This window comes from Grus americana, chromosome 2, assembly GCF_028858705.1.
Source record: "Grus americana isolate bGruAme1 chromosome 2, bGruAme1.mat, whole genome shotgun sequence".
Classification (NCBI taxonomy): domain Eukaryota; kingdom Metazoa; phylum Chordata; class Aves; order Gruiformes; family Gruidae; genus Grus; species Grus americana.
Window position 1 is genome coordinate 81,598,705 of NC_072853.1, and position 17,921 is coordinate 81,616,625.

General features: G+C 40.1%; 1 protein-coding gene across 3 annotated transcripts in view; it reads left to right on the forward strand.

The window, feature by feature from the left end:
- The window catches only part of TRIO (trio Rho guanine nucleotide exchange factor), a 255,922-nt gene that overhangs the window by 139,404 nt on the left and 98,597 nt on the right, over positions 1-17,921 (forward strand). For all 3 annotated transcript variants that reach the window (XM_054814119.1, XM_054814117.1, XM_054814118.1), the window contains exons 16-20: positions 5,163-5,282; positions 6,843-7,034; positions 8,225-8,374; positions 9,837-9,951; positions 15,941-16,056. In XM_054814119.1, the coding sequence (XP_054670094.1) occupies positions 5,163-5,282; positions 6,843-7,034; positions 8,225-8,374; positions 9,837-9,951; positions 15,941-16,056 (693 nt within the window). The remainder of the gene's footprint in view (positions 1-5,162; positions 5,283-6,842; positions 7,035-8,224; positions 8,375-9,836; positions 9,952-15,940; positions 16,057-17,921) is intronic.

The window sequence follows — 17,921 nt, forward strand, 5'->3', positions numbered from 1 at the left end:
GATGTGAATTTTCAAACAAACTTAGATGAACATGCAGCTGACAGAATGTTCGTGTATTACAAACTCCTTTTACAGATTTTCAACGTACAGATCAACCTGCCATACTTTCCCAGCCTGAAGGCCTAAAAATTGAATGGAACTAAAACTGAATGTTATATTGTCTCATGGGATTTATTTTGATCCCCTTTGGAACACTGTCGGGCTAGTAACTTTTAGTTTTGTGATTTTAGTTGCCTTTTTAGAAAACCACATCTGATTTATTTTAGTTTTTACTAAGTATCAGGAAGCATGATCTTCTGCTATTTCCTCTGCACTGGGAAAAACTTCATAGCTCAGCAGGTCACAGCAGGTGCTCTACCTGAGAGTAAGATGACATGGTAAACCTCCTCTTCAGTCTGTTTTGTTTGTATTTTGTTGCCTGAAACAGTAAATACATGGTTTTCCAGCTCAATTACTGTGATTTTTGTGCCAGATTTATTGTTGGTGAACTGGGTGTAAGCATACTTATTATATAGATGGGATACTGTCTCCATAGCGAGGATTTTAACAAGATTTCTATTTGAATTTTTTGTACCAAACTTATATTAGTGCTATTGTATTTTCACATACGTACATACATATGTACATATATATATATATATATAAAAAAAAGAAAATATAGCTTGCGGTCACATGAAAAGGTTACACTGGAACACTGCAAGAATTTTTCCATAGGGTTCATCTCTCACATTTACTCTAATGGAGACCAGCAAACTGCATCCCGGCTTAGTTTTCTAGTCAAATACTTGCAAGGAGTCTTTTCAGTACTACGTAGTGAAACTTTGAGTTTAGTGAATTCTTATCAAATAAGCACAGAAAGCAGATGAAAACATCCAGTGTTGCTTCTCCCTTAACTACCGTACCAGTTCTGCTTTGTGGCACTGAAGTTCTGTAGATCAAGCCTCAGGACTAGGAGGAAGCAGAGGGGCCAGAAGACAAACACAGGTTTAAAGAAAACCTGCAAAGAATTTGTTTGTCAACTTGATATGTAATAGGTGCAGAAAGGGCAAAAACAGATAGAACATTGCAGTGTAGGAAAACCTCAGCAGATAGGGAGAAGAGGATGCTCACTGAACTAAGAAGGGACAGCTGTACATGGAAAAAACAACATGGAAAGGAAAATGTGATCATTTTATACAGGGCAGGGACATAGGAGTAGGTAGAGGCAGAGAAATTAGTTTAGAGATTATCCATCTCATCCAGAATTCCACTTGCATTTTTGCCAGACAATTTCTTTTTTCCTCACCTGAAATATAGCTGCTGGATTACTTATTGCTACAATTACTCCCACTTACTTTGTAGAATGAACACTTTGCTTAAATGTGCAACATCTGTCTGGGTCAAAATCTTTACCAAGCTCCCAAATGCGTTGCTTTTACTATGCTCATTAAGCCTTTTCAGTGCAATATTTTCTGCTGCTCTGATCATGGTGTATGTTCTTGGGTATATATACCTATATATGCATATCTGTACAACAGTGTACGGATACTTGTACCAAGTACAAGCTTGTACCCTCTAAACTACGTTGGGCAGCCTTGTGTTCACACAGGCAGATCTTTTATCTTGGTTCAAACACAGTCCAGTGTTTGAGCTCTGATTGTCCTAAAATACTACTCCGGAGGAGTATCCTGGCACTCCGTATAGTGCCATATGGATATGAAAACGGAGCTAGGACAGCAGGCTGAAGCAGATGTGTCTCATGATCATGTTTATTTAGAGTGAAAAATCAATCCGAGAAACTAATCTTAAATCAAGCATTTATCTATAGAACTACCTGCTTGACCCCTTCAAGTGTCCCAGACTCTCAGTTTCATTTCCACAGTTTTGCTGATGCTCTACTGATGCTTCTCTAGCCTGCTGAAGGCTGGCAGGGGAAAGATGGGGTATGTGGTCCTCACAAATAGTGAGGTGGTGGGAACATGCCAACAAACACTGGAAGGCAGCAGCCCTGGAAAAAGAACAGGGTCATTATTTACTAGTGCTTGTGTTTCCCCCTTGAGTCAGAGCAGGGGGAAGGGAAAAGTGCTACTGGCAACTTTCCTGCTGTGTGTTCCACCAGCTTCTACACTTGCACCCAAACCCGCAACAAACAGGAGGGCAAATCCGTGTGTTTGAAAAGGCAAGTTCAGAGCTAGCTGTGTATGATGCAATGCCAAGTCAAGAAGAGCTTTGAATTGGTGCTGCTTAAGCATGCCCCTTCACTATAAATACTCTGGAGATGTTTTAACCCTAAGAAGGTGTGTTTCATTACACTATACCTGGAAGAATTATTTTGTAAAGTAGAGGGGGAGCTTAGAACTGCTTTCATAAGACAAAATAGAAATAAAAAAGGGATTTAAAGAAACTTCTCCTCCCTCCCCCCCCCCCCGCCCCCATGTTCTTACAGACAAATCCTTTTCTCCAAGCGTACTTTGTATCTACAGTCTGTTGGACCCATCTGGTTTCCTCAGAAGTTTCCCTTCTTCTTGCTCCTGAGGCTTACGTGGGCTTGCTCCCTTGAGTATTAACAACCCCCAGGTGTCTTAACAGCCTAGAGACTCCCAGCTCCTTTCATGGTCCCTTTCGCCTGCTCCACACTGCGATCTGGAAGTGTCTCCTTGCAGCGAGAGGTTGTTCTCCCTCGCTGCAAGGCTCTACCTGACCCAGTGCTTTCTCTCTTGGGAGATGCTGTCATGTCCCACATCTACACTGCAGACTTATTCTTTTCCACAGACTTGCAGGTTTTGTATAGAGGAATTCAAATATGTGCTATCGGCGGGAAAAAAAAAAACTTGTTAGCAATGCATTGTGCAGGCAGAAGTGGGAAGAACTACATTACTAATACAATAATATTGCAGTCTGGATAAACATAAGACAAAAGGTGAGATTGTGATGCAGATTTGAGGGAATGGAAGTTGTGTCAAGATGGCTAGACCTCAGTTGCTTCAAGCTGTTAAAGACACGTTAGAGTGTACTACACATGTAGACCACATGTGCCTTTGTTTTTAAGGATTTGTGTTTTATTAGGTCTTTTGCCTGGTTTCTACCCGAGTTTTCAGTCTGTGATTATGGTCATGTCATCCGGATTCACTTAGTAATAACGTGGCTCAGTAGCATTAATCGTCGTGTCATATGTGGATCATTAGATGAGAGTATTTAGTGTTAAGAGCTAACTGTGATTTGGTAGTTAATATAATTATTACCAGTGGTCAAAGGTCTAAAATCAATTTGTAGGAAAAGGTTAGAGAAGGTACGCTTAAACTGGTTATTTTCAAATCAACTGGTCCCGGTCCCAGATGAATTCGCCCTAGAATACCTAGAAAACTGCCTGAAATAATGTCATAGATATTATGGCTTATCTTCTCCAAACTTCTGGAGATTGAGTGAGATTCTGGAGGCCTGGAACTCAACATCTACTTCTCAAAAGTGGGAAAGGATTAGCTAAGGGAGGATTATAGGCCAGCTAGTTTAACGTATTTCCCAGGAAACATATTGAAACAAGTGGATTATTAAACCTGAACAGTGGTGAGGAGAGGAGAAAAGGCTAACATAGATTAGTTAAGTATAGCTTCCCCTTGATAAATCCTGTTTCTTCCTGACAAGGTAACAGGTCTTGTGGGTAAAGGTGAAGAAGCAGATGACATAGATCTTCCTTCTATTAAAGCTTTTAAAATAGTTTGGTTCAGTCCATCTGACCCTAACTTACTATGAGAAAGTTATATGAGACTACGTTACCATGAATGATAACTTGATGGAAAACCATACTCAGTAACAAAAGTTATTAAGAGACTCACTGGATTGGAAAAGAGATTTCAAAATTAAAAAAAAAAAAATATGTAGAAGTCTGTATTTGGATACATATTTTTAGTCAGAAAATCTACATATTAGAGATTATTCTTTTAAATTTGAAGATAAAGGCAAAAGTATCTGGAAAAGGGATTTGAGTTCATCAGACAACACTGTATTACAGTTCAGAATTATCTTGATGTATGGGAGAATTGCGCTGCAAGAAATATAGGAATTTTATTAGAGACAAATACAGAGCATGATGTACTGGCAGGAATAATCAGCTGAACAAATACAGCACAGGGGTAATTACTGGCTGAGCAGCAGTTCCATAGAAAAGTTGTACAGATGACAGTGAATAACCTGAATTATGCCCAGCTTTACTCAGTATTTGGAAGATTTTGATCTAAGTGATGGCTATCAACTGGAGAGAGCTCATAAAAAAGCAATGAGAAAAATTAGGCAGCTAACTTCACATGGGAGAGAGGTTGAAGAGGCTGGGGTCAACTAGAGGAGAGGAGTCTAGACGAGGGATTCAAGTAACGTTCTTGAGGGAGACAGGAGAGGGAAGAACAAAGCTGATGCTAAGAGGGAGAAAAGGTTTTGGGCTTTTTTTGTCTGTCGTGGGCAGGAAAGACAAAATGAGCTGAAGTTAAAGCAAGAGAGATGTGAGTGTTAGACATTAGAAAGAAGATTCACGGTGATAAAAATGTTTGGTGAGTGTGGGGTGTCCATTATTGGAATCTTGAGTAATGAACAAGGCAGGGATCTCTTGAAGGGGCCTTATGGTTGCATGTTCCTGCTGTTGCTAAGGAATGCACTAGGTGGACTCCTGATGCTTCCTCCCTACCTGAGGATTCTTCCGGTTTCAGTGGACATGCCAAAGAAGGCACATCCTGAAAACAAAAAATCTTTAAGCAATTAGAAGACACTCAGTGGTCACATTTTTCTCAGCATTCATATTCAAAATTATTTGCTTACTTTTTACTAAGCTGCATGTCCTCAATTTACATTACTGACACTGGCTCTTAGGCAAACATTGCTTGTAACTTGCTCCTGTTTTCCAGGTGACAGAAATGGTATTCAGAAACACAACCTTGTTCAAAGTATGAACTGAAACCACAAACATGTAGTAGTTTACTGAAAGTTAGGAGTTGTCAGCTAAGTGAAATTATAGTGAATGTCATTCTCTGTGCTTACTGAATATATAATTCACTGTAAATATATAATTAATACATTATTTAGTCATCAATTCCCATATTGCATGTGACCCTAAATGTTTTTGTCCCTAGCAATGATGCTTTTCTTGCTGGTTGGCAGTGGAATCGCATATTTCATGGTCTTCTCTTTTGCTACAGGTTTTGGGCTGGATCCGAAACGGAGAGTCAATGTTGAATGCTGGGCTTATCACTGCTAGCTCTTTGCAGGAGGCAGAACAGTTACAGAGGGAACATGAGCAGTTTCAACATGCAATAGAGGTAAAAGCACCATTGCAGTTACCATAGCCAAGAAGTCCTGTATTACAGTTTATGAGTCTCTGTAAATAGCACTGCAGTAAGGAGATGTATCTCTTCTGTCCCTTTTCATACTCTTGGGTTAACACTACAATATTTTGAGTTTAGGAAAAGCTATTGAAATCATCTCATGGCAAAGAGATAAACAGACTTACTGGGAAGGTGGGTTTTTTGTTCTTGTTGGTTTTGGAGCTGCAATTCCAGGTGAACACATCATCTCAGTGCCTTTTTGCATCTTTGTAAAACGATAGACATTTTTTCCTTGGAGAGGAATAAAAAAAATATAATAAATCAAACAAGTCTATTCACAGCAATTTTACTAAAAATGCTGTTTGCCTTTGTTAGAATACAACAATATAATGCTGTTAAAGTTAAGAATAAACAGAACAGCAAGCATCAGTTCTGTGTGTTCTCATATGGTCCTTTAATGTTTCCATTTTTGTTTTGACAGTAGGTTTCACTGAAATTTGTGTGTGGTGTGTCCCTCCTCCTGCCACGACTTCAAACTAAATTCACCACATTGGTCATATCTCTGCAAAAAATAGGCAGAGATCTTAAAGTTGACTGGATTGCAGCGTTATTAAATTATATGTGTGATCGAGGGACTTAGGGTGATATTGATTATATACAGCACAATTCTTTTTAAGAACTTTACTGTTGTTGAGAGATTAACCAAAGGTATGATTGTTTGGGAAAACTATTTTCAGAAGTTATGCAGTAACTTTTTTCATGTTCATCTTGTGTTGTTGGTTTTTGTTTCGTGGGGTTTTGTGGTGGTGTGGGGTTTTTTTGTTTGTTTGGGTTTTTTTACTGTGTGCCCTGTATGTACCCTCATTTTGAGAGCTTTGGTAACTCGAGTATAAAAATCACGAGACCTCTAGATGTTTGTCAATTTAAGGAAAGTTGATTAGGAAACTTAAATTCTGAGTTTTCTGGATGATTCTGTACTTGGATATAATATTTATTATTGTTAGAGGTTCTAAATTTTAGACAAGTATATGTTTACACAGAGAACTACAATTAACAATTTGTTTACAATGAATGGAGTGTTGTCTTTTGTATTGTCCTGCACACCTGCACCTTCATTTGCTCACTACTAATGTGCAAAAGACTGTGATAAAGCTGTGAGGACAGTGACAGCAATCAACCCAAAATAAGATCCATCCTTTCAATTTTATTTTTTTCCTTACCATGAAGGGAAAGAAAATCAACCTGAAATTTATAATTATAACAAAGTGTACTGCAACATAGATATGCCATGTCTGGCTTAATACTATGCAGTGGCTGTTGCTTGTGAACTGCTAGTCATTGTTGATTTAATGCTAAATGTCTGCAGGATTTATTTCCTTTGTATTTGTATAAGTGAAGTCATGCAGTGACTAATATTATAGACAGTTATTTTTAGTTAATGGGTGTTAGTGCACGTGTATAGAAGTGTCATTGACACAGTGGAAATGTGAGCCTTTGAGGTCTTTAAGAAAATGAAGCGTTCCACTGAACTCCTGAATTTTCACCTCTTGTCAGAAAACACATCAAAGTGCCCTGCAGGTTCAGCAGAAGGCAGAGGCAATGCTGCAGGCTAATCACTATGACATGGATATGATCCGGGAGTGTGCAGAGAAGGTTGCTTCCCATTGGCAACAACTGATGCTGAAGATGGAGGACCGTCTCAAGCTTGTGAATGCCTCTGTTGCCTTTTATAAAACTTCCGAACAGGTACAGAAATGCTACATGATCTGTGTATGCCTTGGTGAATTCTTCAGTGTGGCATAAAACAGCATTACCTAAAAAAAATGGTTGACTAGGGTGGGTTATATTTACTAATTTGATCACAACTGCAGTTATACAAATAAATGCAAAAAGCAAATCCTCTTACCAGCTGCCTTAGAAAGAGAAACCATGTGTTGCAACCTTTCAGTATTATAAAGTGGTCTTATAAGATAAAGGCTTTTTACCAAGTGACAGGACAAGGGGCAACAGTTTTAAACTGAAAGAGAGTAGATTTAAATCAGATATAAGGAAGAAATGCTTTACAGTGAGGGTGATGAGACACTGGAACAGGTCACCCAGAGATGTTATAGATGCCCCATGCCTGAAAACACTCAGTCAGGTTGGATGGGGCTTTGAGCAACCTGATCTAGTGAAGACATTCCTGCCCCTGGCAGGGGGTCGGACTATAGGTGATCTTTACAGGTCCCTTCCAACCCAAACCATTCTGTGATAAATGAGTAACAAAATTGTACTAAGAGACTACAGTGTAATTAGTCTAACTACACTTGCTTCAATTAGCAAACTTCAAAGAAGGTGCACTACCAGAGTGCAGTGGTTACTGGTGAAGACTCAAATCTTCATCTGCCTCTTATATCAATCTCTCCTTTAATATTCCTCAGATTCTTATTTTTAATTGACAAAAGTCTTGTAAAACATTTTCAAGATGAAACACACTGTACAAGAGTTTAGTTCTATTTCTGCTTTTTTCAAGAAGTTTTGTTTAAACCATAAACAAGTTACACAAAGGTTTTAATGGAAGTACTTCAGATGGGTAATTATGATTTTTGTGTGGCAGTCAGAAAAATCAGAGTCATCCTACTTGTTAGCAGAAGAGTTAGGGGGAAAGTTGGCAAGGTTGCTTCCTCTGCAGTCGTGCATGTCTTAAGCCCATCCTGAACTGTGCAGTCACAGAGTTAGAGAAAGATGAGTAACTTTAATTCAGGGAAAGCCTTCTGAGCAATTCCATGTAAGCAGGCCAATGCTTGTAAACCCACAGCCAAAGTCTTAAGTCCCAGTCAAAACACGTCAGAAGCTGAGGTACTTGTAAGGGGTAGGTTGGTTTTCTGGGTGTTTTGGCTTGAATTTGGAATTTTTATCTTCCTGAATTATATTCGAATTGGACTCTTTCCTGATAGGTGTGCAGTGTGCTGGAAAGCCTGGAGCAAGAATATAAACGAGAAGAAGACTGGTGTGGAGGAGCAGACAAACTGGGTCCCAACTCTGAAACAGATCATGTTACTCCCATGATAAGCAAACACCTGGAACAGAAGGAGGCGTTCCTAAAGGTAGGGTTTGCTATTTTTTGTGGTCTTTTGTGTCTTGGAAAGCATGCAGTCAAACGCTCACACTTACAGTGCTGAAATATATGTGGAAAGCAACAGTATCCATTCAAAAGCTACAGGTGTGTCCCAAACTGCAAAGATATGGGCAATGGCATGTTAACTGCTCTGACAGTGATTAGGAGAATACTGCCAAGTGCATAAAATTGTAGCCAGTTTTATAAATTTCCTGATGACCTTTGGTAGATGTGAGGTCTTCCACTGTGACTGAGGAGCAATTGGGAATCACTGCTTTGAGCAACTGTCATTCTAAAGAATGCTTAAAGGCTGCTGCTTTGGAAAAGAAGTGACAGTCAGATAGTGCCATTGCTGCCTGTGCATCAGATGCGGCTGTCAGTTGTACTTGGACTACAATAGAGTATGGAAGGAGGAAATTGCTAGACAAGCATCTAGGAGTAGTTGGGTTTGTGTAATAGTCTGCAGATAAATGAAAAGTTTTCATTCCAACTAATGTCCTAGCGAAGAGGGTTATTGATCATACTGAATAGATGTGTAACGGATGATTGCAAAGCAGTGTAACTAACCCTGTAACCAAAGACTTTTTCCAGCATCACCTTGAAAGACAACAGAGTATAAAACTTAGTTCTGTTAAAAGTCTTTTTGTTCTCAGTGCACAGATGAGAACATTCAAAAACATATTAGCATGAAGTATACTGTCAGATCTTTCTGCAGCTGGCATGTGAGTTTCCAGCCTTTGTCTTAAAATAATTTGAGAAATTGGTGTCTCTCTTACTTGATCTAACCATGCTACCTTTACACAACCTTTTAAAGTAGCATTTCATGTTCTGCTTACTAAAAATAAGGCAGCCGGCCCACATGTACTACTTGGTGTACATTAAGATGAACAAGGCAGCTGAGCTGATTGTTGGCAATACAGTGGCGAGGACTGAAAGCTCTCAAGGCCTTGCCTTAATATTTTAAGGGCACGTCTTAATATTTTAGCACTTTTCGTTTAACTTCAGTGGAGCATTTACTTTTTGTTTAAAGTAGTGGTGGATGTTTTGGAATATCCAGATGATTACATAAGCATGTGCACTCTGTTTACACAATAAAAAATGTCAAATAGCACATGGCACATACACAAACTTCTCTGTGAGCTCTGAGTCATGCTGAAAGCTCTAGAGCAGGTAATGGCTTTTCAGGATCTTCAGGTAAAAAGTAATAGCATTTTGTTTGTTTTTTTTTTTTTTCTGCTGGATAAGTAAATAAAGTAAAAATAAGTAAAAAGATGTTGGGAAAACTATTTCCGCACTTGAGATGGCTTACTTGTAGAAGGATTTAACAAGCAACACTTTTTAAAATTGGAGAGGATGGGAAATGCACAAAAGGGGGATGAGGAAGGTCCTTCATCTCTTTCTGGATGTATATTTGTGCATCTTCAAAGAAGGTAATACCACTGACTCTCTAGGCTTGCACACTCGCTCGGAGGAATGCTGACGTCTTCCTGAAATACCTGCACAGGAACAGCGTAAACATGCCAGGGATGGTGACACACATCAAAGCACCTGAACAACAAGTCAAAAGTAAGGAGTTTCTTGTTCTTTTTTTCTCCAAAGAATGTGATCATCATGTGTTGTGGTGTGTGTTATGATGGGGGAGTAAAGCCTGCCCAAGTGGAAAGGGTTCTGTCAGGCTTAACAGGAAATAAAGTTGCTCGCACACTTTGAAGGAGCTGCCAGTCATCGAATTCTCTTATACCCAAATGAAGTTGCTTTGAATTCATTTATCTCCTGCTTACACTTAATCTTCTTTCAGTTTGAGACTCAGATGTGCTGCTTGTGTTCAGAGAATGAGATAGTGAACTTCCATGCGATAATTTTGGTCTGAAGCCAAATGGGAGGTGATCACTGTAAGCTTACTCAGTGTGTTAGTGTGGTGCATTCTGAGTGTTCCTTGGGAGTGCTAGGGTGATAGAAGATAATCCCTTGAATGATGCCCTTGGACCTTTCATATGGTTGAATCAGTATTAAGAAGCTTCAGGAAATATAGGATAATTGACGTCGTGTGTAAATTAGATGTGTAGATAGGCAGTAGCTGAGGTAAGGCAGTAAAGAACTAGTACATGGGGTTTGGGTTTTGCTGGGATTAATTCAATGCAGTGCAGCTTTAAGGTGTAACATTCACTGTGGGGAATGGAATAGAGAAAGAAATCTGTAGGGCTTTCAGGGACAGAAAGACAGAAATTAATAGGGTATGCATAACTGATGGGTGAGGTAGGCAGAACAGAGATCAGAGAGAGATGTTCAGAAATAAATATTGCATTTTACTAGTTTATTTGCCAGTTGTATTCTCCTTGATGCATTTTGAAGCTGTGACTGAACACTCAAACGATCCTACAGACTCAAAACCAGAGAAGTCTAATTGTCTAATTAATTGTTGTTTGCAGCTACCCAAAGGGGAGGTATGCAGAGGATGGAGCCAAACTCAGAGGAATACAGCAGTAGGACCAGAGGAAAAGTTGCAGCAAGGAAAATTCTGAATGTATATAAGGAGAAAGTGTTACTACAGGAGTGAGAAAGCAATGAGTAGAGCAGGTAGCCCATAGAGGTAGTGGAATCTCTGCCCTTAAGAATTTTTAGAACACAGTTGAACAAGCCCCTGAAAGCTGAAGTTAGTCTTGCTTTGAGGAGGAGATTGGAACAGATGGCCTCCAGAGGTCACTTCCACTCTAAATTATTTGACGACTTTATCAGAAAAGGATGTGATCGCTGCTTCACTTTACTACAAGAGGAAAACAGTTTGTGTTAAACTCAGCCATGTATCTCATAGCAGTCAAATTGAAAATCTCCCTGTGTTGAATTTTTTGTGTTGGAAGGGTAATAGGGTATCGGCCATACTTTTCACTCTAAGGAAATAATTGGATTGTGGCAGTTGAAAGTTTGAACATGTAGAGCTAAGACAAAGGATTGTTTTTCCTCTGTTGCCAAGGCATGAACATTTATAGAACTGTAAAAGACAAAATCTCAACACAAATGCTGGCACTATCAATAACTGAAGAAGTGTTGCTGGCATATGTCAGCTCTTCTCTTAGTAGTAGACAAAGAAAAGAAAGCAGAAGCAAGCAGGAAGTTGTAGCTACCACACTTACTGAGTATAAGAAAAAAATGTTAGGGCTTTTAGACTAACTTTTTAAAAATTCAGTTTTGAAAGCTGTGTAGAAACAGTCATTCTGAGAAAGGTAAACGTGTTCAGATGAGGAAAGAATAGAAAATTCTGCTAACATCTTTAAGAATAATTATGTCGAAACCGTAGTGCTGTGCATGTTCTGTGAACATTTAAAATCCTAGATGAAAGATACACGTTTAGAAAGCAACAAAAAAAGCAACAAAAATCCCCAAGCAAGAAAAAAACCCCTGTGTGCTCTAATGCCTTTTCCCCATAAGCCATGTAATATATGCTTCTGAGAATTAAACATGAGTCAAGATAAAACTAGCGAGGACTCCTTTTAGGTCTCAGTGGTATGGTGGTATCTGACCAAATGATTTAAGAGTTCACTGTGATCTTCCTGTTCAAATATGCATGTAAGGAAAAAAACATCTCTTTCATCTCTTTTCTAAATATATAGAGAAAAAATAACAGAGTGTTTATTTCATTCTGGTGAAATAGAGGTTACAGGTGTTATGCTGGACCATTACACTCGCATACTCAGGTATACGCTTAAAATAGTGTGTCAGACTGTCATCAGTATATAGTATATAAATTAACACTTTAAAAACTTGAGTAACCCTTGAGTTTTTGCAGAACTGCTGAATGTTTTTCAAAAACCTCATTCAGTGGCATACTTGATCCTTATTCCCAGCTGCAGATTATGATATCTAGAAAAGCAGTGTCTTAGTCTAGGCAAAGTTTAGCTAAGCACATGCTTCCTGGGAAACAGAAATCACAATGATACCGAACTCTTGAGAGGTGTCCTTCTGTCCCTTCATACCAGTGTAAATAATCTCCTTGACCTGCAGTTAAATGTATCCAAATATTGTATTGAACACTGTGACAAAACTGAATTTTAGGAAGGACTTGTGGCCTGAAACTGTGCTGTGGGAGGGGGATTCAGTCAGTGACAATTGCTGTAAACTGAGAAATGAAGCATCTTCATCTTTTGCTCTTGCTGCTAATTTCACGTGCTTCTTTGTTACCTCTGTCTCCGCTGTATGGGCTGTGACTGAACGTATTGCAGGAACTTGTCTAGTGGTGCTCGTACTTTCAGATAGGTTGGCAGAGAGTGCAGGATGCATGGAGACAGATGAAAGCTCCTCGAGCCTGGAGAATGAGCCGGAAGTTTAGGAAACTATTTGAACAAGTGTTGGAATCAAAGAAAATAGCAACAGGAACTATAGTTCAGAAGGCTTGAGATAGAACCATCCAAACCTGGTATTAAATGTTGATGTTCCATACTTCCTTTGAGTATTTTATAGAATATTTTTTTCTTTTCCTTGTCAGTCCAAGAAATTAATGGCAGTAACGCTAATGGTGCCCAGCCAAATGTCTCTCACTGGCTTGCCATCTGTATCATGTCCTGACAGGGCAAATACTGTTCCAATTAGCTAAATTCACCTTGCTTGCTCTTTGTCAGAACTACTTCACTTGCGTCACTATCAAGATGTCTCTTTTTATATGGTGTGTCCAGTTGGGTGTATTGTATTATATAATGATAGTTGTCCGTGTGTCTGCCTGTGTGTCCCCCCTGCCCCCCAAAATCTGGCATATATTCTGAGCAAGCGTTTTGGAGGTAGCGTAAGGCAGAAATAAAACTGACAAAGTGTCCTGGTTTTGACTGGCATAGAGTTAAGGTGAAGCTCATGGCTTGGCTAAGGGACAGATCGGCTGAGGCATATTTTAGGGTAGCCTGCCCAGTGGGAAGAAAACCTTGGCTGCAGTGACCAGATTCCAACCAAAAGCAAGTCCTGGGTGATCTCAGCACTCTGTGGCAAGTGGGAATATGGTGCTTCCAAACACGAGGATGTTGGCAGTGATGAAGACAGGTTTCATAATCCTCAGGGAGGCTGTGACGGGTGGTTGTAGTTGGTCCCAGATCACTGACAGAGAGAGACGCTTTTCCCCTCAAGCTCCGTTTATTTGAGCTTCTCTGTCAAACTGTTTCTCAGAGTTGTTAGCTTTTGGGATGTAAGGTGTGGTGGACCTGCACAGAGGGGCAGGGGAATGCAGAGGTGTTAAGAGGCCTAGCACCTGAGATCCTCCATTTGTAATTATGGGAAATAGCCAGCAGTAGGTATAAGAAGAGAAGCAAGTAAAGCATAATTGTGAAGAATGAACCTTTTTTGAGGTCTATTTGGCTTCTGGTAGACCTCCTCTTGGGTTCTTTGTGCCCCCAACAGAATCACCTGGCAGAGATGTCAGGTGTCCTCATTTCCATGTGTTTCAGCTTGCCATCTAGGTTTGCAGTGGCTACAAAGTCTGGTAGGGCTCCTGCTCTGGAAGAAGCAGTGGGTAAAGTGAGCTTCACAAGAAACTGTTGGGATTTCTTTGTTTGGGGAAAAAAAAAAAGTAAACATTAAAGAAGAAGAGTTCAGGTAAAATCTTCTGCATACTGTAAGCAGAAGGTCTTTGCCATCCAGGAAGAATTTATAAGCCAGACACATGGAATTACAGGTTAACAGTGGATGTGACTTCCCAATGGCAGACAGTTACTGATACTTGGGAATGGAATAACAAATTGTGGAGTTAATTATCTGATTACCAGGAAATTCTCTCAAGGCTCACTGACCACTCATATTTGAATAAGTCAATTTACTCAATTATATTGCTGTTAGTTTTGATTAATTTTTTTTAAGGGGAATTACAAACTTAGTAATTTTGTGTATTTTTTTTATTGCTTGGGTTTCTGTACATTTAATATCTGCTTATGTTGCTGTGGTGGGCTGACCCTGGCAGGATGCCAGGTGCCTGCCAAAGCTGTTCTGTCACTGCCCTCTTCAACTGGACAGGAGAGAGAAAATATAACGAAAGGCTCCTGGGTCGAGATAAGGACAGGGAGAGGTCACTCACCAATTACCATCACAGGCAAAACAGACTCAACTCAGGAAAAGTGATTTAATTTATCACCAATCAGAGTAGAGTAAGGAGAAATAAAACCAAATCTTAAAACACCTCCCCCCGTCCCTCCCTTCTTCCCAGGCTTAACTTCACTCCCCATTTTTTTCCCTCCTCCCCCACCAGTGGCACAGGGGGATGGGGACTGGGGGTTGTGGTCAGTTCATCACATGTTGTCTCTGCCGCTCCTTCCTCCTCAGGGGGAGGACTCCTCACACTCTGCCCCTGCTCCAGCATGGGGTCCCTCCCACAGGAGACAGTTCTCCACCAACTTCTCCAACGTGAGTCCTTCCCGCACGCTGCAGTTCTTCATCAACTGCTCCAGCATGGGTCCCTCCCATGGAGTGCAGACCTTCAGGAGCAGACTGTTCCAGTGTGGGTCCCTCACAGGGTCACAAGTCCTGCCAGCAAACCTGCTCTGGTGTAGGCTTCTTTGTCCACGGGTCCACAGGTCCCCTGCCAAGAGCCCTCTCCAGCACAGACTTCCCACGGGCCACAGCCTCCTTCAGGTGCCTCCACCTGCTCCAATGTGAAGTCCTCCATGGGCTCCAGGTGGAATCTCTACACCCCCTCATCCTTCCTCCATGGACTGCAGGGGGACAGCCTGCCTCACCATGGTCTTCTCCAGGGGCTGCTGCAGGGGAATCTCTGCTCTGGCGCCTGGAGCACCTCCTCCCCCTCCTTCTGCACTGACCTTGGTGTTTGCAGCATTGTTCGTCTCACATCTTCTCACTCCTCTCTCTGGCTGCAATTGTTGCTAGTGCATTTTTCTTCCCCTTCTTAACGATGTTATCCCAGAGGCACTACCACCATCGCTGATGGGCTTGGCCTTGGCCAGCAGCAGGTCCATCTTGAAGCCAGCTGACATTGGCTCTGTCAGACATGGGGGAAGCTTCTAGCAGTTTCTCACAGAAGCCACCCCTGTAGCCCCCCACTACCAAAACCTTGCCACGCAAACCCAGTTGCAACCACAGCTGAATTTGTTCTTGTAGTGACCTAAGGTTATGTGTTTGCCCATATGTATTAAACTATTAAAATATTTTACAGGAGACTGGTATATTCAGAAAAGTTTTTTATTATCATTAATATGAGATGTTAAGCATGTTGTGATTACTTGTGCATGCTCGTTCTTTCCGAAGAAACCCCATCAAAAACCATCATCAGGCTGCATTTTCAATTCTGTTATAAACCATGGCAGTCTCCATATGAAAAATATTTGAGAGAAAAAAGGTCTTACTAGTAAGTTTTAATTGCATATCTTTAACCAACATTTCTGTAAACAATAATGAAACAGGAACATTCTGTGTTTCATGAATATCAGGAAAAAGAGCAAAACAAAGAGTAACAGAAAGAGTAAGTGTATTGTAAATTCTACAATATAAAGGACTTTATTCTGCTGATTTTAATGTGTTATTTCAAAATTGTTTGTCATAACCTCTGTTGAAACTATTTTCATCTCTTCAGATATCTTGAATGAACTCTTCCAGAGGGAGAACCGTGTGCTGCATTATTGGACCATGCGTAAAAGACGTCTTGATCAATGCCAACAGTATGTGGTGTTTGAAAGAAGTGCCAAACAGGTGAGGGGTTTAGATAAAGATCCTCTTCAATGTAATCAAGGTTTGACATACACTGACTTGTCCCACAGTACCAAATTTGCCATTGACTGCAATATTTCAAATGGCTGAATGATCAATGATTAAAATAGAAAGTTAAATTATTTGCTTTTCCTTTAATACAGAACAAGGAAATCTGTTGAGGAAGGGTGTCTTTACTGCTGTAACTTAAAGGTAGTGTTTTGCTTCTACCAGCTTGATCTGGTACTGGTGACTCTCATGTCTGCAAGCTTGTGTTTGACAAATTGTTACACTTGTTAACTTTTACCCACGCACCTAATTTGACCAGGGGAATAACAGGCAGCAAAACTTTTCTCTGATGTTGGGGGGAAAAACATCTAATTAAGTTGACTGGCAGTTCTAGAAAACTGACAAGTTGGATAACTCATTAAACAATAATACCTGAATGACTGTGGAAAGTTTTTGCAATTCAGCGTGTACTTGGTTTCATGGTTTCTTGCACGGTAGATCCACCTGTCTGTATTTTGTTGAATTTATCAGTCTGGAAAGAACTATTAAGTAACTACTGACACAAAAAAATCCAGTTCACTAATCAAAACACAAGCCATAAAAGTAAATAGAGGGTTCCAAGGCAGAGTTAGTAACTGGAATGATCTGCAATGGTTTTGTACTACTCCTTTTTTTTTTTTTTTTTTTTTTTTTTAATTCCTTTCTGACAGCCAATGTAGACAGAGGCTTAAGTACTAGTGGTCTGTTTTGGTCTCTTGAAAGATTTCTGTAGTCTGTCTTTCATGATTTCACAAAGAAAGTAATGCAACATAAATCTTGGAGTGAAGTTAAAGATTAATGCCTCTTCAAAACAACAACACCCCTTCCCTGCCCCTCACCCCACTTTTGAATAGTTTTAACTCCAACCTCTGCTGAGCACATGACCTACTTACTTTTGTATAGACATTACTGACTAACAGTCAAACACCGGATCTGTCAGCATTTTCATTGTAAATCCCATTTTTCAGCAATCACCAGTTCAGTCATCACAAATCCACACTGATTAGCCAGAAAATGGAAATGTTGCTGTCTTCATTTAGATTTTTGTTTGGAAGTTGGAAGAACCCATTCTTTGTGCTTTCAGAACTGCATGTCCTGCTCTGGGAGCAGATACCATAGTAGTTTGTGAGGAAAATGATAGACTCTCAAATCATTCCAGAGTAAAGGGCTCACCTGGTCACTAAACTGATTTCTCCAGTGCTTGTATGGTGACGTGCATCTCTAGCATACAGTCCTGATCTTCACATGAAATGAGAGCTGATCTAAACCAGGGATTAACATCAAGATGAACTTTCTGTCATGCTGTGGTCCTAGAGGACTGCCAAAAAAGTTAATGAAAGGGCAACATTTGAGGAGGGGAAGATTTTTTTGTTTATCATTCAATCCAGCATTGTGTAATAAATCCACAAAAAAAAAAAAAAAAGTGGAGGTTAAAAAGTTAAAAGCAAGAAATATCAAAATAAATGTTGTTTGTAATATCAGTGTCAGCCATGCTGTTTGTCCATATCAGTCTTCACTTGCAAAGATTGACGTTAGAATGACAAGGGGCATTGCACAGGTGGTTGGTTGAAATGTCCCTTTTCTTGACACTAGTCCAAGAATTGTTGGTTTGTTTCCATCAGTGGCGCTTGAAAAGTACAGGCCCATCTCATCAGGCTTGCATCTGCTCTAGTATGTGACCAGGTAAATGGCGTCCTAGCATTTGGTGTTGAATTTTGAAGGCTTTCTACTTTAGTTTTTGTACCAAGAGGCAAAAGCATCCTAAGTGGAAAGAAGAGAATCAAAGTTGTTCAGTCACAGCCTTGATGAGCTTAAATTTA